Raw genomic sequence first — 22353 nt, 5'->3', positions numbered from 1 at the left:
ATCTGACCCTGGAGTGGCCCAGATCTTCTTTATGTGATGTAAATCTGCCTCCCTCTCCCAGATATGGTCATGACTATCCTCTCTGGTCCCCAGTGATGCATAGGCATAGGCTATTCCAGTCCCATCCATCCTCCCATCCTTCCTTCCATCCATCCATCCATCCATCCATCCATCCTCCCATCCATCCATCTAACAAATATAATTGAGCACCTGCTATATGCCAGGTACTTGAGATACAGTGTTAAACAAAACAGACAAGCCCCCCTCTTCCCCAGTAAAGCTTGCTTTTCAGCACAGGGAGATAGACAAACACAAGAGGTCATTGTAGATGGCTCTAAGTGGTGTGAAGGAAATAAACAGGTTAATTGCCTGAGTGCCCTGAGACAACTGCCTGCATCCCTGTGGACAGAGACTTAGAAAAGGCCTCTGGGAGAGTGGAAGCCCTCAAGATGATGGGAAGGCATCACCCATGGCAAAAACTGGGGAGAGAGTGTTCCAGGCAAAGGCCCTGGAAGGGAAGAGTGTGTTCTCTGTGAGGAGCAAGCGGCTGTTTAGGAGCTGAGCAGGGGTAAGGAGAGAAAGGTGCCAGTGAGGCAGCTGAGTGGGGACACATCAGGCCAGACGTCGTAGGCCATGGTGGGGAGACTGGGGACCACTGGGACTAGCCAGCTGGTTTTGACCAGGCCGTGGCTGATCTGACTCTTTTTTTTTTTTTTTTTTTTTTGCGGTACACGGGCCTCTCACTGTTGTGGCCTCTCCCGTTGCAGAGCACAGGCTCCGGACGCGCAGGCTCAGCGGCCACGGCTCACGGGCCCAGCCGCTCCGCGGCATGTGGGATCTTCCCAGACCAGGGCACGAACCCATGTCCCCTGCATCGGCAGGCGGACTCTCAACCACTGCACCACCAGGGAAGCCCCTGATCTGACTCTTTTAAGAAGATTTTTCTACTATAATGCAATAGCACCTCACACCTGTCAGGATGGCTGTTATCAAAAATCAGACAGTAGTTAAGTGTTGATGTGGGTGTGAAGAAACTGGAATGTTGGTGCATTGCTGGTGGGAAAGTAAACTGGTACAACCACTACGGAAAACAGTATGGTGACTCCTTGAAAAGTTCAACAGAATTGGCACATAATCCAGCAATTCTGCTTCTGAGCATATACCCCAAAGACTTGAAAGCAGGGACACCAACAGATATTTGTACACCCATGGTCATAGCAACACTATTCACAGTAGCCAAGAGATGGAAGCAACCCAGGTGTCCATCAACAGATGAATAGATAAACAAAATGGGGTGTATCCACACAATGGACATTTTGACATATGCTGCAACATGGATGAACCTTGAGGAAACTATGCTAAATGAAATAAGCCAAACACAGAAAGACAAATTCTGTGCGATTCCACTTACATGAGACTACTTAGAGTAGTCAAAAATCGTAAAGACAGAAAGTAGAATGGTGGCTGCCCGGGGCTGGAGGGAGGAGGGACTGAGGAGTTATTATTTAATGGGTATGGAGTTTTTGGGAAAATGAAAAAGATGGATGGTGGTGATGCTCGCACAACAATGTGAACATGCTTCATGCTGCTGAACTGGACACTTTAAAATGGTCTCAATGGTACATTTTATGTATGTTTTACCAAAATTTTAAAAGTTTATAAGAGAAAAAAGAAGGCCCCTCCCGCTGCCCTGTGAGAACGGCAGGGGCGTGGGCAGAAGCAGGGAGATGGGAGGGGAGGATCTGGGCCTGAAGCGATGGTTCTCAGACCAGGCGTGGCAGCGGTGATGGGATGGATCTACCCTGATTCATGGGAAGCAGATCCTTCCATCCCCGAGGCCACTTCATGCCCTGGTTTCCTTCTTGTCACCTTAGACCTTAGGTGGTAAGGCTGCTTCTCTGGCCTGGGAAAGAGGCCTCACTCCTTCCCTTGACTGGTCCCTGCTGGTCTCTCCAAGCTGCCTTGTCTCCCAATGCCTTCCCTAATCCAGCAGGAGCCTTGGCCGCTAGGGATCTCCGTTCCATTTCCTGTGCCCTGTCCTGTATTTGGAACAGCAGAAAGTGCCCAGACTCTGATGCATGATGCTTCAACCCCCAGGTTGGTCCCTGAAGTGGCTGTGTGACTTTGGGTTACCTGACCTCAGTTTCCTTAAACTTAAAAGGGTCAGGGTCAAAGACCACACAGGGAGAGTGCCAGAAAAGTGTATCTGGCCCATAATAGGTGTTCAATAAGTAGTAGGTGTTGGGTTCAAATCCTGCCTCATCCACTTACTAGCTGTGTAACTGTGGGCAAGTTTTAAAATTTCTCTGTGCCTCAGTTTATTAATCTGTGAAATGGGGATAAAATTGGTCTGTCTCATAGGATGTACGGGGGTTGAATGAGTTAATACAGGCAAATGATTGAAATAATGCATGACACAGAGAAGGTGCTAAGTAGTAGATACTATTATGTAGTATTTTCAGGGTCTAGCATGGGGAAGAATACCTGGTAGATGCCCTAAAAGCATTTGTTGAATGAATGAATGAGTGACTCAGTTTCTTGTGTGTATATTGAACTTCCCCATCAAGAAACTCATGTCTTCCAGGTTTGGGGTTGGCTTTTTTCAGTGCTCACCAAGCTACACCTTCTCTGTGTCAGGGACTTAGGGTTCAGGGGCTGGGGATCCAGAAACTGAGGGAAGCGGGGTCCAGAACTGGATACTTCTGCCTATGAGCGGTTCATGGTTCTGTGGGGGCAGAGACACAAACAAAGAGAAAAAAAACCAGCCTGGGACAGGGCGCTCGGGCAGCACAGGGGCTGTGGCAGTGGAGACATCTGTCTCGGGGATGGGCAGGAGCCAGCGATGGCTCCAGGATTTCCGTCTGGGAGGGTCTTAGAGGCAGTAGTCAGGTTATTTGATGGAGGCTGGGGGCTTTTCTTAGGGCTTCTTCTCTCTAACAAGGTTGACTATTTGTGATAGCTTAGGAGCGTTGACGGAGATTTACAGCCAAGCCTCCCCCTGGCTCCATCACTGTGTGGAAGGCTTCTTACAAGAGGTGTCATCTTTGAGACTGAGGGAAATGGCCAGGAAAGGAGAAGAGAAAGGGCTGCTAGGCAGCAGGAATAGCCTGAACAAAGGCACAGAGTGCGTTTGGGGGTTGATCTGGGTGGGGTTGCTGGGGAATTAAGAGTGACGGACATAGAAGTGCCAAGGCTGGGGAGGCAGTCAGGGCCATTCACGGGAGGCCTCGGATGCCCCTTCTGGGCCTCATCTGAGGACACTGGGGCCGTGGACAGCTTTTAAAAACTGCTTTATTAAGATAAAACTTGCATACCAAAAATCCTCCCAAGATAAGTGTAAAATTCAGTGATTTTCAATAAATTGAGTTGTGTCAGCATCACCGCAATCCAGCTGACAAACCCCAAAATGATCCTTCATGCCTGTTTGCAGTCACCCCACCCCAGCCCCTGGCAACCACTAATCCACCTTCTCTCTTTTATGCATTTACCTGTTCTGCACATTTCTTATAACTGGAATCACACAATATGTAGCCTTGTGTGTCTGACTTTTCCTTAGCATCATGTTTTTGAGGGTCATCCATGTTGTAGCCTGTATCAGTACTTCATTGTTTTTATGACCGAATAATGTTCCATTGTATAGATTGACCACATTTTATGACATTTGGGTCGTTTCTACTTTTTAGCTATTATGATAACGCTGCTGTGAACATTTGTGTGCAAGTCTTGTAGAGACACATGTTTCTGTTCTCTTGGGTAGATTCCTAGGAGTGGAATAGCTGGGTCATATGATGAATTTATGTTTAACATTTTAAGAAACTTCCAAAGTGGAAGAGGGTTAAGAAGCAGAACGATCAGGCAGTTCAGCGTGTCAGAAAGATTACTCTGAGAAGGGGTTTGGAGGGGGATGTCACAAGATCCCGGGAGATCTTTGATCATAAGAGGCTGAGGGTTGCGATGGTGGGAATGGAGCAGGGAATGGAGTTAAGAAATGCCTGTCGCTTCACCATTGCCCAGCAGAGGATGTGATGCTCTGCTTTCTCGGTTATGGTTAACTGGCTGATGACTAAGGTGTGTAACCTTCCCCGTGTCCCTCATAGGGGATCTTGACTCCACCCCCTAAGGCCACTTTAAGAGCAGAAGGTGATCAGTAATGTCTGCTTAATCACGTTTAACCTCACCATGCCCTGTGCACCCACCAGGGTTCTCTGGTGGTAAGCAACAGAGACCTTATCTAGAAAAGGAATTTCTGGAGGCGTATTGGGGAGCTCACAGGTGGGGTGGGAAGAGTGGGGAGCCAGCCTCAGAAAATGTTAGAAAATGGGGCTGTTTGGGCTCTGGGGGCAGGAAGTGAGGCCCCCTCAGGGCCTCCGTTGTCCTTCTCCATCCTTGATCCAGCTCAGAGTTTGAGCTCAGAGATTCTGATTGACATAGCCTAGGAAACATTGTTGCCTCTTGGCTGGGGTAGCTTGTGGGTCAGTCCCACCAAGACTGTACATGATGGTGGGGTGGTGGGGTGGGGTGGGCAGCGAACATGGATCCTTAAGGACCATAGGATGCTCTTCTCAGAAGAAGAGGAAATGGATACTGGATTTTCGAACCAAAAATGTCCACTACCCCATATTCCAGATAAAAAAACGGAACCATGGAGAGGTTAAGAATATTTGCCCAAAGCCATAGAGGTGGGAAGTGGCCAAGTTGGAATGCCAGTCTGTCTGGATCCAAAGTCGGTGTTTTGTCTGTGACCTAATCTGGGCAGAGTGGGTCTCCTGGGACCCTCCAGAGCTAGTGGGGCAGGGATTCTCACTGCCTCCTGAACGCGTCAGTCTCCGGTATCTTTCTGGGGCTGCCTCCAGGGCTTTAGGAGGTCAGGAAAAGTATCTAAAGGAGCCCTGCTGCCCTCTTGGCTTTGGTCTTATCCCCTATGACCTGGGCAATGAGCCCAGCTGGGCTCTTGTCACCCCCAGGGGTGCCAGCATGTAGGAGCTTAAATGGGAGGCCTGGGAAGCACCATATCCAGACCCTCAGCTCAGAGCAAATTCTAACTCATGGCTCTTTTTTTCTTTCTCTTCTCAGATCGAGAGGACCAGTCCATTCTCTGCACGTAAGTGGAGCTGCTTTTTCTTTTGTTTTTCTAGAGTCAAGATCCAACCTATTAAAGAAAAAGGTCCATGAGAGCAGGGCTCTTTGATGTGTTTGCTGTTCCATGCACCCTGCCCCTGCCCTGTCCCTGGCACAGCATAGGTGCTCACTAAACATTTGTTGAACAAATGTTCTGATGCTGAGGCTGGCACCCCTAAACTGCCAGTGATACCTGATGCCATCTTGTTCTGCACCACCCCCTTTTAAAAACCAGCATTTATTGAGCACTTACTGTGTGCCGGGTCCTGAACTAAATATTTTACAGACAGAATTGCTTCTAATTCCATAACCGCTCTGTGAAGGTAGATGCCATTTCTGTTGGTGAGGAAGTCTTGGCTTGTGTTAAACAATGTGTTAAACAATCACCCTCAAATTTCACAATTAGTAACCGTATTGTGTCATATTTGGTGGCTGGTGTCATGATTTCCTTGAAGACTTGGATACATAGGTAGAAGATACTAACTCAATTTAGAATCATTCAGAGGGTTTTCAGTGTTCAGGAAAATCTCCCCTGTGGTGGGCAGAATACAGGTATCCCTTGGAGAATTTGTGGACTTAGTTCAGACCACTGCAATGAAGTGAATATCACAGTAAAGCGAGTCAGGCAGATTTTTTGGTTTCCTAGTACTATAAAAGTTATGTTTACACTATACTGTAGTCTATGAAGTGTACAATAGCATTATATCAAAATAAACAACTGTACACACCTTAATTAAAACATACCCATTGCTAAAAAATCTTAACTATCATCTGAGCCTTCAGGAGTTGCAATCTTTTTGCAGTAGTGACATCAGAGATCACTGATCACAGATCACCATGACAAATAATAATGAAAACATTTGAAATATTACGAGAATTACTAAAACATGACGCAGAGACATGAAGTGAACAAATGCTGTTGGAAAAATGCTTGACACAGTGTTGCCACAAATCTTTAATTTGTAAAAAAAACACAATATCTGCAAATTGCAATAAAGCAAAGTGCAATACAAGTGCCTGTGATGGTGCCGCCAAGGTCTCCATCTCCTAATCACCAGAACCTGTGAATGTGTCAGGTGACATGGCAAAGGGGAATGAAGGTTGCCATGGCATTACGGTTGCTAATCAGCTGACCTTAGAATAGGGAAGGGATCGTAGATTATCCAGGTGGGCCTAATATAATCACAAGGTCCTTACAAGTAGAAGAGGGAGGCAGGGGAGGAGTCAGAGGGAGATGCAGTGTGAGAAGGACTTCACACACCACTGCTGGCTTTGAAGATGGAGGAAGCCCAGGATGAGAACAGCTTCTAGAAGCTGGAAAAGGCAAGGAAACGGGCTCTCCCCTAGTGGTCCCAGAAAGAAACACAACCCTGCTGACATCTTGGTTTTAGCCCAGTACAATCCATGTCAGACTTCTGCCCTCCAGAACTGTAATATAATCAGTTTGTGTTGTTTTAAGTCACTACGTTTGTATAATCTGTTACAGCAGCAATGGGAAACTAATACACCCTCCTTCCTTCTTCACCTCTACACCCACTCCTGTCTCACTCACTATTCAACAGATTGAATGGGTCTGTCCCACTGGTGAGTACTTTGCGTATAGGAATGAACCAAAAATAAACGAACCCTCTTCTCAAGAGGGAAGACAGCCACTAAAACAATAATTACACACTTCCCTTTGGTACTGCTTGAATTTACTATTTGATCCTGTGAAGGTACTACCTTTTCAGGAAGTAAAAAAAAAATACATACACATTTTAAAAATCACTTAAAGAAATGTGTAATTAAAAACTGAAAATTATGAAGAATGAGACATGTAAGGAACTAGGAGAATGTGTAAATCAGAGAAGTTCTAACTGGGGAGAACACTAAAGGTTTCCCAAAGAAGTGATGCAGAGATGATGAAGAAAAGAGAGGAATAGTTTACAGCATATGCAAAGACCCTGAGGTCAGATAGAGCATGTTCTATTGGAGAAACTGAGAGATCAGTTTGGCCGGAGTGTGTCTCCCAACAAAAGCCCTCTGTCTGAAAAGAGGTATTACAGGACATTTAGGACTGTGGTTGCAAACTCAAAGGCCAGTCAAAGTCGACCAAGTACTGTTAATGTGTGAAAAGTCCTGGGTGTAGGACAGTAGGGAATGGTGGGGAGTGTGGTGAACTGGAGAAAATGGCCCATCTGAGGGGGGGAGCTGCTACCCATCTTCTGTCTACTGTTGCCAGGGGAGAATGCAGGTCCAACGTTGCCAGACTTTCCTACATTTCAGTAGAAGCTGGAAATCTAGGTTTTTATGTGAAATATCAAATTTTTAAACATTGGCACCTAATTTACATGAACACATATACACAGAGCTCCAGCCAAATATAGTCCATTTGTGGGCTGGCTTTGCCAATGGGCCACCTGTTTACAACCTCTGTCCCAGAACTTTGGGCCAGGAAGGGTCCTCAGAGATAACTGAGACTGCACTTCCTGCCCCCCCACACACACACCTGGTCAGTTACAAGGGTTGCAGGAAATTTTCATAGAGCATCAAAATCAGGAATGATTCATATTATTTAATATGAAAGTGGATTCAAGTTGGTCTCTGTAATAATATCTCCCTTTCATTCACTTGTATTCCAAATATTGCTTTGAGGGGGTGGGGCGGCAGCAGGGTGATAATTATGGTGGAGAATTGGGTCAATAGCACACAGACAGGCTGGTTATGGCCAGCGTGAGTTGTATGTGTCAGGGGTGGTCATGGCTGTTGGCACTGGGATCTCATACTGTGCACGTAGCTTAGAGAAACCAACCACGCGCTTCGGGAGGAAAACTAGCACTGGGGGATCTAGTGCAGGTGAGGTCACCACCATCCACCCAATGGATGTGTTCCAGAGTGAGGGTGAGAATAGACATGGGACTCTGCCAGTCCTTCCACTGGTCTCATTCCCCTGTGGCCCTGACGGTGTGAGCATCTCGCCTTGCCAAGCCCATTCTCTCCCCTGCATTGTCCGTATTGCACACTCAGAATCTAGTTGGCATTTATACACAGAGGCTGCTTTAGAGGGGCGTTGCATACCAAGTCACAGATGCATAGGTTTGAGGATGTTTTAAGGGATTTTTCAATTTTACCTTTCTGTGATTGATTGTGTTGACTTACAGGCTGTTGGTCCCCAGCCTCCATATCAAATGTGACTCCACTTCTCTGCAGGTCTCATTAGAATCTAGGTTCATCCATGGAAGGGACTGTCCACTGAGTTATGTCATTGAAAGCCTCCTTAGAGTGGGGGTTACAAGCCAGACCAGCCGGGTTTCGATCCTAGCTCTGCCTCTCACTAGCTTGTAGCTTCAGGTAAAAATTTAACCTCTCCATGGCTCCGTGTTCTCACTATAAAGTGGGGAAGTGGGAATGATGATAATGGTACTTAATGGTACTTAATAGGGTTGTTGTGAGGGTTACATATATATATGTATGTATATGAATATGTATATGTATATCTATATATACAGACACACATACTCATATATATGACTACTATGTATATATCTAAGAACCAAGCAAGCCCTGTAAGCTAGATATTCATATGTCATGACTAACATGTGTGTCCTGGCAGAGCAGAGAACCCACTGCTCAAGTCCAGTTACCTCATTTTTATAGAGGAGGAAATCAGAGAGGTCATGAGATTTGCCCAGAGGCGCACAGCGAGTTTTTGTCGATAGTGAGACCTGGACCTAAATTTCTTGAGGCCATTGGAGGGCCCAACCCTCATTCGCTGGCCTTCGCTGATGAGCCAGCCGCAGCCCCACCGTCCCCTGCCCCACCGCGGACTGTAGCCTCAGGGAGTGGGGAATGGCTGGCATCTTTCGTATTTAGCGCATCTATCTGGAGAAAAAGAGCTGCAGCCTGTCCGCCCTGGCTCAACCACTCGGGGTATGAGCTGAGACCGGAGTGATGAGAGGAAGCAAGCCCCGAGGAGGATTTGGGGGAGGAGTTTCGGGTGGGGAACAGCGAGGGCAAAGGTCCTAAGGTGGGAACCACTTGTGTTTTGAGGGTCGGAGACGGTCTGAGTGGGTGGGGCGCAGGGAGGAAGGAGGAGGGTAGGAGGATGTGGTCGGGGACACGGTCATGCAGGGCCTTGCAGACTGGGGCGAGCGTATGGACAAGAGGTTAGAGCAGATCCTTCTGATCATTCAAGGAGGCCAGAGTGCCGCTTGGGGATAAGCACTGATGCCCTAGTGTCTGGGGAACTGGGACTCAGTGGCAGGAGATGCTGGTGTCAGGCGACTCTCCCCTTCAGGGGAGGCAACTCAGGCCAACAGGTGCCTCTGTCACTCTCTCTGGGGCCAGTGCTGACTCTTGGAAAACTGGAGGCTTCCCAGGGGTTTGCCTTGGTTGCTCCACCCACGGCCTGCATTCGCTCCCAACCAGGCTTCCTACTTTGACCCCACCTGCCCTCATCCCTTCCACCCTGTTTCTGAAGAAGAGGGAGAAACACTTTCTGGCAGAGGCCTGCAGGGTTTTTAAAGGTGCTTTTGATAACAGTGCAGTGTTGAAGGGGCGCAGATGCTTCAGGAGAGTGGCCGCTGTGCTTAGCTGGCGAGGCTGTGGAGGCACAGATCTAGGTTTGCTTTCCCGCTGTGCTGCATGCCAGCAATTTGTTCTTGGGCAAGTTGGTTAAGCCTCCCAGCCTCAGTCTCCTCATCTGTAGAAGGGGGGTATCAGTTGTGCCCACCTTCCAGGGTTGTTGAGAGAATTGAAGGAGCTGCGTAGGGGGTAGCTGAGCATGATGTTGGCACGGTGCAGGTGCCCATGGTTGGCAGCTGAGGTTCTGATGCAGCGCCGTGGTTAGTATCAACCAGAGTTCTGCTGAGCCCTGCTTGCTTGACCGTGAACTGTGTAAAACCACCTCCGATACCTCCAGTGTGGGTTCTGTTAGACCTCTCTCCACAAACGTGGCTGCACGTCAGTTCTTGGGCCATTAGTTCAAGAGACGGATGGCCTGACTTCACCCCCAGCAGCTCTTGACTCAGTGGATCTGGGGTAGAGCTGGGGAAACCTGTGTTTTTATCTAGTGTCTTGGGCGACTGTGAAGCTGCAGGGCCAGTCAGCAAGCTGGCAGGGATTGGAAACACTTGTCAAGGGTCGTCTGCACAGGGGACGCTGAAGGGGTGGCTGTGTCTGAGCTGTGCACCCCCGTCTGCTCTGGGTGGGGGTCTAGAGGGGGGCATCTGGGAGCTGAACCTCCACCAGCAGAGGGAGGGAGCTGGGGTGCTGCCCCTCTGCAGCCCACTGGGAGCTCAGAAGGGCGGGAAGCATGAGTCAGGGAGGACTGGAGGGTCCTGGAGATTCTGACGCACACTTTGCTGTGAGGGCGTCTGGCTCATCCCCCAGTTTGCTGACCCATCGGTGCAGGCCTTGTGGTAGGAAGACTTCTCAGGTTACCTGGTGGCTGCGAGGGGTTAACGAGGGGGCCCCAGTCTTGGCTCCCGGGGAGCCTGGGCTGGGAGTGAGCCCACGCAGAGATTGGGGTCCTCAGACCGTTAGCTGACTCTCCTGGCTGAAGAAGTAAAGTGATAGTGGGGCGTTTGGGTCCCTTTCACTCCTAAGTGATGCTGTGACAACACTTGGAGGCACTGAGCAAGGCGACACAAGGACATTTTGGCTCCAGACCAGGTTTTCATTTTGGGGGTGGCTTGTGTGCTACATGGAAAAGAACAGAGTCCTGGTCTCAGCTCTGTCATATTCTCATGACATGATCTACAGAAAGCCACTGACCCTGTCTGAGCCTCAGTTTCTTCATCTAGAAAATGGACAACTGCACCTACCTCACAGAGTGGTTGTAAGGAATAAATGTGTTAATTCATAAAAAGCTCTTAGCACAGTGCCTGATGACGTGTTAATGCACAGTGAACACAAGTGCTACTTGTAAGTTACATTTGAAATTTCCACTGGGCCCCCAGCCATTCTAAGTGAAACCAAAGAAGAAAGTATAGGGTAACAGAAAAAGAGTGGTAGCTATTAATAAGCATAATAACCATGCCCATGGGTATTTTATCTTAATGAATTTTTAGGCATGGCCAGTGAATCTACAGCTGGCTGTTTAGAGATATTCATCTTAACCCCAGACCAGGATCTACAAATGCAAATGCCTAGGAGAGCCTGGCAGGTAATGGAAAGGAGTGAAGTGGGCCAGGAGTGACAATAGGGAGTGGTGAAGACTGCGGCAAATTGGAAAGCCACAGTATCCATTCAAGGGAACAGCTGTGATTCTGCCACAGACAATTGATCCCTTGGGAGAATGTCGACCCAGTGTTACCAGAGGTCCTTGGGTTTGTCCCTCCCCAAGAGAATCCAGAACTTTGGAGTTCATAAAACACAATGGTTGTATACACCATATGCTTATCTGCCCTTGCTTTTTCTAACCAACAGTGTATTTTAGAGTGCATTCTGTCTGATCATATATAGTAGTGGCTGCCTGGAGATGCTGTGTTTTATTTTATCAACCCCTATGGATCATAATTTTGGTTGTTTCTATTCCTTAAAAAATGTGAAAAAAAATACACACACACATAATTGATCCTCATTATTCACTGATTCTGTATATGCAGGTTTACCTACTTGCTAACATTGATTTGTACCCCTAATTCAATACTCATGGTGCTTTCGTGGTCATTCGAGGACATGTGCAGAGCTAAAATCTGGGTCCCCTGACGCACACATTCCCAGCTGAGGTGGAACAAGGTGACACTCGGCCTTCTTGTTTCAGCTCAGACTGTAAACAAGGGTCCTCTTTGTGGCATATTTAGTGCCACGTTTTTGAATTGTTGTTGCTTTTTTTTTTTTTTTAGTGATTTTGCTGTTTAAAACATCCACCAAGTGTAGTGCCGAAGTGCTGTCTGGTTTTCCTAAGGGCAGGAAGGCTGGGCTGTGCCTTATGGAGGAAATACGTGTATTAGATGAGTCTCCTTCAGGCATGAGTTACAGTGTTGTTAGCCATGAGTTCAATGTCAATGAATCAACAATATATTAAGTAAAGTGTCTTTAAACAGAAACACACATAAAACAAAGTTATACCATAGTGATTGGCTGATGAAAATTTTGGGACCAGAAGCTCAAAGGAACCTATCTGTGTGTTTCCCCTACGAGCGACGATGGTTCAGTGATCACTAATTCAGTGTTCGCAGTGGCTTCATAGAGCATAACTAGTGTGAACAATGAGAATGACTCTGTGTGTGTGTGTGTGTGTGTGTGTGTGTGTATACAAACATATACCTCTACATACACAAACATACATTTTAAACTTCTAACTGAAAGTTAGCCTCTCCTTCAATTAAAAGCAATGTCAACAAATCATGTTATTAACAGAATTATTCACAGTATTAACAGATAGTAACAGTAACCGCATTGTTTCTAGACTTTTGCTCCACAACTTTCTCTGCACGTTTAGAGTTGTGAATGATGGGTTCTGAGTTCAGGTGCTAAGGAATTCTAATTGCCATAGTCTTGAAAATAGAGCCTGCTATCTGCTTTTCAAAAACGCTTTTCCAGATTTTTTCCCCCGAATGTTCCTTACAGCAAACTCCCAAGGCCAAAGGACAGACTCAGGCAACAAATACTTATTTTGCACCAACTGGCACCAAGCAGGTGCTAGGCCTGGGGGTCCTGGTGCTGAACCAGATAAATAAGAGTGTCAGGTGGCGATTTAATTGTGAAGACAATGAAATGCATTGAGAGAAGATTTAGAAAATCTGTAATAAGTTTGGGGCTGATATGTATAGAGATAGAAAGCTGGGAAACACTAAGACAAGGTAATTATTAATTCTAGGGGAAATCAAAGTTAGGCAAGAAGGAAGAGTAATCACAGTGACAAAGGGGCCCAGCTGTGTGCAGTGTTTCCATCATCTTTATAATGCAAACCCTGAGTGTTGATCTAGCCGGAAATACTATATGCGACCACATTGCTTCTATGGGGAAAGAGGAGAGGGTTAAACAGGGGCTAAATTATCAGCTTCCACAATGGGAAATCAACATCTGATGCTTAACAATGAATAATCAAAAATTAGTGATATAATGCTACTTAGGTAAGTGGATATAAATGCTAAAACAACCTGCTGACTCGGTTTCCTAGTCTTTTCCAGCTCCCAGAGGCTGCTTACATTCCTTGGCTTGTGGTTTCTTCCTCCATCTTCAGAGCCAGCAGTGTATCTCCTAATCTCTGTCTCTGACCCTCCTGCCTCCCTCTTATGAGGACACGTGATTATACTGGGTTACCAGGATAATCCGAGATAATTTTCCCTTCTCCAGATCCTTAATTTAATTTAAAAAGTCTCTTGTCTCATGTAATGTATTCACAGATTCCTGAGATTAGGATGTGGGCATCTTTGTGAGGGGTGGGATATGAGATCAGAGAGAGGTGGGTGAGGTCTTCTAGAGGAGTCTGAACTTTAAAATGGACAGAAAAGCACTGGAACACTTCAGCCAGAGGCCAGCAAACTCTGACCGGTGGGCCAAATCTGGTCCCTGTCTGTTCTTTTATTGTTTTATTGGGACATAGCCACTCCCATTTGTTTCCACATTTGCTTTTGTGCTACAAAGGCAAAGCTGAGTAGTTAGGACACAGAATGCAGGCCCCACCAAGCCTATAGTATTTATTATCTGTCCTTTACAGAATGGTTTGCTGACTCCTGGCTTAAACAATAGAAAAATATGTCTTGTATGTTAATGATAGTATAAATATTGAAGATAATGATATAAACAGAATATATAAGCATTAGGAGAGAAATGGTTGTAAAAGTAGCAATAGGTAACATTTTTGTATACCTGGCATTGTTCTAAATGTTTTATATATTCACTCATTTAATCCTCATAACAATCATAGAAGTGCTTTTTATTATACCCATTTTATAGATGAGGAAACTGAGGCATGGGAGTAGTTAAATGACTTGCACGTGGTCACATAGGGCAGAGCAGAGACTTGAACTCAGGCAGTCTGGCCCTGGAGCCCACTGTGTTATTCTGCTGATTGATGCTGCAGGGGAAAGAGGAACTGCTTTTGCCTGGGGAGCTGGAGGCAGTACTCAAAATAGAGGCAGTGCTTAACTGGGCTTTGTAGGGTGTATAGGAGTTGGACAGCACAAATCCAGAGGACTTTGCTGGCTGCAGGGGTGGGAGTCACATGAGGACCAGGGACTGAACAGCTCTGAGATTCAGAGGCAATTTGGCTTTGCTACCAATGGCAGACCACGGCTGAAATGGACTCAGAAATGGTGTTCAACCCTAGGAGCTAGGACCACCTACCTGACTTGTAAAATTATGCAAAATGAGAATGCTGAGCCCCTTGTTCAGAGGGAACCCTTTTGCACTCTTGGTGGGAATGTGAATTGGTACAGCCACTATGGAGAACAGTATGGAGGTTCCTTAAAAAACTAAAAATAAAACTACCATATGACCCAGCAATCCCACTACTGGGCATACACCCTGAGAAAACCATAATCCAAAAGGACACATGTACCCCAATGTTCATTGCAGCACTATTTACAATAGCCAACACATGGAAACAACCTAAATGTCCAATGATAGATGAATGTATAAAGAAGATGTGGTACATATATACAATGGAATATTACTCAGCCATAAAAAGGAATGAAATTGGGTCATTTGTAGAGATGTGGATGGACCTAGAGTCTGTCATACAGAGTGAAGTAAGCCAGAAAGAGAAAAACAAATATCGTATATTAATGCATATATGTGGAATCTAGAAAAATGGTACAGATGAACCTATTTGTAGGGCAAGAATGGAGACACAGATGTAGAGAACTGATATGTGGACACAGAGGGGGAAGGGGAGAGTGGGACAAATTGGGAGATTAGGTTTGACATAGATACACTACCATGTGTAAAATAGATAGCTGGTGGGAACCTGCCGTATAGCACAGGGTGCTCAGCTCGGTGCTCTGTGATGACCTAGATGCGGGGGTGGGGGAGAGGGAGGTCTAAGAGGGAGGGGATATAGGTATACTTATAGCTGACTCACTTCATTGTACAGCAGAAACTAACACAATATTGTAAAGCAGTTTTACTCCAATAAAAAAAAATTAATTAAAAAATTATTTAGAAATTCAAGATCGCAACATCAGAGCATTAAATCAAGCACAGGGCCCTCCTCAGTATTGTCCCCGTGGGACTGCACAGGTCACACACCCATGAATCCAGCCTGGCTGGGGGCTGAGGGGTTAAGCTGCCATTGGGTACCTCCTTCCAGCCACTGAGGCTGGACTGATCAAAAGGACTTGGCAGGGCTTCCCTGGTGGCGCAGTTGTTGAGAGTCCGCCTGCCGATGCAGGGGACACGGGTTCGTGCCCCGGTCCGGGAAGATCCCACAGGCCGCGGAGTGGCTGGGCCCGTGAGCCATGGCCACTGAGCCTGCGCGTCCGGAGCCTGTGCTCCACAACGGGAGAGGCCACAACAGTGAGAGGCCCGCGTACAACAACAACAACAACAAAAAAAGATCAGTTTCCAACTTTTCATGCCAATTTCTTGACAAATTAGAATGAATACATGGCAGTCATTCACGAGTAAACTGATTTGAAAAGAAGATCTAAATGGATTATTATTAGTCTTTAAAACTAAGAACTTTAACTCAGTAACTTAATTTCCAAGGATAAGCTACACAGATCAGTTTGTTCCTATAACAGCTTAGTGTCCACCATCTTTCACTTAAATACATCAAGACTGTTTTCAAGGTTTGATGACAACCTCTAGTCATATAAACTATATGCCACAAGAGTTTGTCTATTTCAAACCACTTTCCTTTTTGCTTTCTTGCAGAGCTAGACATTCCGAATAATCAATGCTGACCAAACCTTCATACGGATAGCTGCAATATAGCATTTCATTCCAAACACCTGTTAGAGCATAATTAAAATATCCTTTAAAAATCAATCTTTTCTGAAACTATGCCACTCAAAAATCGGTGTTTATGAAGCAATGCTTGTATGATTTCAGTTGCTTCAAACTGTGCCCTCATGCTGGCAGTGAGGTTTTTTGCCTTTTGTTGCCAATAACAAATTATAGCCCTGAAGTTATAAAATATCTAACTTCCTCCACAACTAATGTGATATATTTGTAAGACTTGTGTTAAATAATGTTTGAAAATAATTTCACGTGTAAAAAAGAAAAAAAAAAGTGTAGTGGGCAGAACATGGGCTCTGGTATCAAGCAGACCTGCATTCAAATCTCACTCTTCTATTCCCTATCTGTGTGATAGCAGGAGCAGTTATGACCTAGAACACTACTTCAACCTCTCTGAGCCTCAGTTTCCCCAGGTGGGTGATGGGGATAATCAATGACTCCTTCATTAGGTTGTTGGATTAAATAAAAAGATTTCTGAGCCCAGTAACATAGAGTAGGTCTTCAAGAAATATCAATTCCTATTCCCCATTCCCTTCCTCTGACCTTAGAAAGCAAGTTCCTAGAGGGTTAGGCCTGTGTCATGGAATGACTTTGTGAAACGTCATAGAAAGAGTCCTGATTGCATTGGAACCAGAGACCTGATTTCAATGCTGTGTGTGCTCTTGCCTCGCTGTGTAATCTAGGGCAAGTTGCTTACCCACTCTGGCCCAAAGTTCCTCTTCTGTAATAACATGAAAGTGATATGTCCTACCTTCAGGATTGTGGGAGGGGAGGTAAAGGAGATAATACATGTGAAACAATTAACATAGGGCCTCCACTCCCCTTGAAAAGTCAATTCTCTCCTTAAAATTAAAGAAAAAAAATTTTTTTTGGACTCAATTGTCCTCCTCAAGAAAATAAAGATAATGCCTCCATGGCTCCCATTTCACAAAGTGCCTCTGAGGCCATATGAAATAATGTGACCATTGGGAAGAAAGGCCATTAGGAAAGGGGAGAGGACAGTGTTAATATCGTCGTGAGACGTGGAGACATGTTTCAACCTTCCTGGAGATCAGACACTTGATTTCCGGATGGTGACCCATGGGGTTGCGTCTGACAATTCAGGGCACATGTTTCTTTCTCTGCCTCCCTCCTTCCCTCCTCCCTCCCTCCCTCCCTCCCTCCCTCCCTCCCTCCCTCCCTTCCTCCCTTCCTCCCTTCCTCCCTTCCTTCTCTCTCTCCCTTTCCCTTTCTTTCTTTCTCTTTCTTCCTCCCTCCCTCCCTCCCTCCCTTCCTTCCTCTTTCTCTCTTTCTTCCGTTTAGCCATGAGCAAAGTTATTAATGGGCCCTTGGCAGAGCAAGTTAATTTCTTTATTTCCTAATTAGGAAAAAGGGCAAGCACTGCACTAGCGCTGGTGGCAGTGGTTCAGTGTGGAGAACCTTGAACCGACCTTGGGGTAGACAAATTCAGACTTAAAAAAAATTAGTACGTTTCAGAATATTCAGTGACCTCAGCAAATGAGAGTCTAGGCAAAGGAAGGAAAAACAAAAGAAAATCAGAGGAGAGGACAAGAAGGGAGGAAAGATTTGGTTGAAGTCATCTTTCCCTTTCACTGAGAATAGTGGGAGTCAGAGGCAGTGTCTGGACTCCTTGGATGAAACAATTCCACCACCATGATCTCCAGTGGCCAAGAGAGGTAGCTGGTTCGAGAAGGCCATTTTGGTAAAATAATCCACTGCTCATATTCTAGGAGTACTCTTTTGATAAGACAAACAACGCCCTGCTGATCTAAACTTATCAGTCATTTACACTTTAGCATGAATTACTTCAACCAGGTTTATTCTTTGATACTTGACTGAGATCATTAGCTAGCCACCTGACCATTAGAATGGGGTTCTCCAGAGGATGAAGGGGCTTATGTCTGTCCAGTGGCTGATGGGATAACCAGTTCTTCTCCTTCGTCCCCTTCTTCTTCTTCTTCCCCTTCTTCTTCTCCTTCTCCCTCTCCCCACTCCCCCTCCCTCTTCTTCTCCTTTTTCTCCTTTTTTGCAAGGGGACCTTCAAAACATTGTAACATATATCCTGGTACTCTGAGGGGTACTTATGTCCTTCCTGGAAGGCAGTCTCTTGCCTGATCATTCCATCTCTGACAAGGCTAATAATGTCTTTTTTTTTTCTTTATAAAATTTATTTATTTTTGGCTGCATTGGGTCTTTGTTGCTATGTGCAGGCTTCCTCTGGTTGCAGGAGCCGGGGCTACTCTTCGTTGCGGTGCATGAGCTTCTCATTGCAATGGCTTCTCTTTGTTGCACAGCACGGGCTCTAGGTGCGTGGGCTTCAGTAGTTGTGGCAGGTGGGCTCAGTAGTTGTGGCTCGTGGGCTCTAGAGCACAGGCTCAGTAGTTGTGGTACACGGGCTTAGTTGCTCCGCGGCATGAGGGATCTTCCCGGACCAGGGCTCGAACCTGTGTTCCCTGCATTGGCAGACGGATTCTTAACCACTGCACCACCATGGAAGTCCCTAATAATGTCTTTAAAATAGATAATTTGCAGTAAAACTATTCTGTATGATACTGTAATAGTGGATACATTTCATTGTACAGCTGTCAAAACCCATAGAATGTACAACACCAAGAGTGAACCCTCATGTAAACTACGGACTTTGGGTGATAATGATACATCAACGTGGGTTCATTGATCGTTACAAGGGTACCACTCTGGTGGGGGATGTTGATGGTTGAGGAGGCTGTGTATGTCAAGGGGCAGGGGCAGGGGCGTATAGGACCTTTGTACCTCTGCTCAATTTTGCTGTGAACCTAAAACTGCTCTAGAAAACGAAGTATTTATTTTTTAAAGTAGACAGTTCCAAATAAACCTAAGTTTGGACCTTGTTAGGAAAACTCAGCTTTCTCTTTTACTCTTTTCATCTACATCCTTTCCTGCATCCTCTCGGGAGGAGTGGATTGAGATATGGAGTGGGGTTTGAAAACCCAGCCCAGCTCTCTGCCAGTGGTGGGCAAGTCTCCTCCCCTCTGGGAGCCTCAGTTTCCCCATCTGACAAATGGCACGGAGCTGTGGAAAAGTACCCACAGAACACCTGTGTGGGGCTGTTTCCGGTGGGTCACTTTTCCCGTATCTTTCAGAGGCGAGTCTGGAGCTGGGAAAACTGAAAACACCAAGAAAGTCATCCAGTACCTGGCCGTGGTGGCCTCCTCCCACAAGGGCAAGAAGGACACAAGTATCACGGTGAGTGGTAGTTCCTGCCCTGTGGCCACGACTTAGCAGATGGGCCCCCAGGCTCGTGGGCTGACCGAGGGAGAGACAGCACCGTTAAGAAGGCCAGGACTTGGCGTTGTAAGGACTCAGGGCTGTGCTTCACTGCCCCTCCCCAGACAGCTCACCAGAGGGCTGTTTTTCCTCCTGGGTGGGCCCGTTTGGGTCTAGGTGATTTCTCGCTTTAGCCAGGATCATCTCCTGAGGGGTCCTGTCCTGTGAAATGAGAGGAGGAGTCTTGATTGACATCAAAGCTTCTCAACCGTGGCACCGAAGTCATTTTGGACTGAGTAATTGTGGGGCTGTCTTATGCCTTGGAGGGTTTTTAGCAGCATCCCTGGCCTCTCCCCACTGGAGGCTGGTGGCAACCCCTGCCCTCAGTTATGCAACCAAGAATGTCTCTAGACATTGCCAGGTGCCCTCTGTGGGGCACGGTCACCCCTGCTGGAGAACTACTGCCTGAACTGAATCTCTGTAAATTCCCTAGTGTTGAGGGACACCTGTCATTCCTCCATGTGTCCCTCAAATGGGAACCCCAGGGGATGGGAACATTGGTGTCACTCAGCATATGGGCTTTGGTCCAGTGCCCTTGACTGAGCATCTACTGTATGCTGGGCACTGCCAGGATGGGGTCCAGCGATGAGGCTGAGAGGCACTGTTATTCTAGCTACTGAGCTTTTGGACTCGTGGGAAAGAGAAATGGTCATCAAATAATCATACAGATCAACCCATGGTGATGCAGTTTGATTAAGGCCTTAGAAGGAAAGAAGAGCCTGTTTCTAGAATCATCCCTTCTTGGGTCCATCCCTCTCTTCCTCCTCCGTCTTAGCCCTGCCTCGTCTGTCCCAGAGGAGGCGACAAGCAATGGGGCTGCTTGAAGGACCTGCCAGCGCCTCTGTGTGAAGGTTTGGGGTGGGGGCAGGGGAACGGCAGAGCGGAGGCCTGAAGAAGGCTTGGGGTGTCACTGGTTCCTGCCACTCTGGATCTTGCTTCTGGGGCTCAGAGGCAACACTGGAGCAGCCACAGAGGCCAGTTTGTCTGGAGGCCCTCGGAGATCTCTGGTGGGCACTGATTGTAGCCTGGGGAACCTTCCTCCCTCAAACAGACGCAGGAAACCCACACTGTCTCTGGCACCGTGTATGGGAACAAATAGTGCCAAAGTTCACGTGGCAGTTAAACACCACTTCCCACCGCCTTTCCTTTTCCTAGAATAGTGATGATAAGTAATAGTAATACTTGATAATAGTGACTGATCTTTATCAAGCACCTGCTATGTGCCAGATACCTTTTTCTCTGTGTGTGAAAACACATCTCAGACAGCATCTCATGAGACACAGTTTTAAAGACTGCACCTCGGCCCCAGCAATTAAAAAACTTTGAAATGTCTGAATCTCTAAGAAATTAGAAAAGAAAGCAGCAAAACAGAAAGGAAATTGAATCCAAGAAAAGTTGCTGCTTTCCTAGTTGGAGAATCTTGGAGAATCCAGGCTAAGTGGGGGGATTGAAATCGTATATTCTCCAGACCCTGATGTACGTGTGATGGAAATAACACTGACATTTGTTTTATACTGTATTATTCAACCACAGCAAGGCCCATCTTTTGCCTACGTGAGTAACTGGGAGTGTTTTCCTGGTGTGTACGGGAGGCACGGAGTGTGTTTAGATGTGCATGCTCCTGTCGCACCCACTGAGCCCCGTAGCTGATGGTAGAACGGGCTAGATCCCCAAGTTTCACAACCTAAACCTACAAACTCACTGAAACACCGTCCTGCGGGTGTCCAATGTCAGTGTGGGGCGTGGGGCGCGTTGCCACCCGCAGGACCCATTGGACTTCCCAGGGTTGACCTCCAGCCGGGAATGGATTTTCCCAGTTCAGAATGGATCTCATTACCCTTCCCACCAATGTGTCCGCCACCGGTAACCCTGACTGGAAGGCCCTGGAGACGTCTGTTCCATCTGGTTGAGCCTTTAAGGACCTTCTGGCCCTAAAGCTTCCCTGGCTTGATTGACAGTCAGTTAATGGCACTGCTGTGGCATGCCTCTCTCCCCACTCCCTGCCATCATCCCTAAACATCTCCCCTGAGCCCTGTCCCCTGTGCACTGGTGTGTCCCTGTGCACGTGTGTGCAGTGCGTGTCCGTCTTTGCATGCCGGTTGCTTGACCCAGGGCTCCAGAAACGGGAGTCTTGGTGTTCACGATGCACTAGCTTTGGTGGCACGGTAAGGCCCCAGCTATTGTGACACACAACCGGGCCCTGCTCAAACCTCTGCATGTGTAAACTCATCTCTAACTCAGAGCTTGGGGGGCTGGCATATGGGTCCCAGCCTGGGAGAGACCCTCAGATCAAGAGATCCTAGCGTGTGCTAGGATCACACTCAATCCATCTTAGTTAGACCTGGGCGGCAGTGTCATGGATGAATCAGAAGGAGAATCAGGCTTCTTATATAGGATCTGCTCCTGTGTGACGTTGGCCAAGTCACTTAACTTCTCTGGGCCACTGTCTCATCATCCATAAAATGAGTGGTTTGGACCAGATCTTCATGTTCAGAGCTCTCCTGAGAAGGATCTTTTGGCCCCAGCAGCTGGAACTCCCATTCTAGGAAGGGAACTTTTTTCTGGGGATATTGGGATCCCAAGTTTGTGTTGACAGAAGTGACCCCATTAGTCTTCTTCCTACTAGTCAAGCAAAGCCCTTTGCTCTCATTGTAAATTTCCACAAGTCCCAATTATGGGGATTCTACTGTGGCTGGGATTTTCACAGAGATGACACTTTTTTTTGTTTGTTTGTTTTTTGCGGTATGCGGGCCTCTCACTGTGTGGCCTCTCCCGTTGCGGAGCACAGGCTCCAGACGCACAGGCTCAGTGGCCATGGCTCACGGGCCCAGCCGCTCTACGGCATGTGGGATCTTCCTGGACCAGGGCACAAACCCGTGTCCCCTGCATTGGCAGGCGGACTCAACCACTGCACCACCAGGGAAGCCCAGAGATGACACTTTTATCTTCTTTGGGAGCTGTGAAGGAGGAGGGCATGTGAATAAATAGACACGCAAATTAGTAGCTTCCTGTTCTGTTCCTTTAGGGACAGCCACCCAT

The 22353-nt window shown here is 46.9% G+C and overlaps 1 protein-coding gene across 3 annotated transcripts in view; it reads left to right on the top strand.

The window, feature by feature from the left end:
• The window catches only part of MYH11 (myosin heavy chain 11), a 127119-nt gene that overhangs the window by 44733 nt on the left and 60033 nt on the right, over window positions 1-22353 (top strand). For 2 of the 3 annotated variants that reach the window (XM_032604060.1, XM_032604062.1), the window contains 2 exons: window positions 5074-5101; window positions 19131-19233. In XM_032604060.1, the coding sequence (XP_032459951.1) occupies window positions 5074-5101; window positions 19131-19233 (131 nt within the window). Of the gene's footprint in view, window positions 1-5073; window positions 5102-19130; window positions 19234-20847; window positions 20869-22353 lie in introns of all 3 variants that reach the window. The other variant, XM_032604059.1, reaches the window with a different exon arrangement.

This window comes from Phocoena sinus, chromosome 15, assembly GCF_008692025.1.
Source record: "Phocoena sinus isolate mPhoSin1 chromosome 15, mPhoSin1.pri, whole genome shotgun sequence".
NCBI classification, from domain to species: Eukaryota; Metazoa; Chordata; class Mammalia; order Artiodactyla; family Phocoenidae; genus Phocoena; species Phocoena sinus.
Note: the sequence above shows the minus strand (reverse complement) of the source record. Positions and strands in the feature narration are given on the sequence as shown.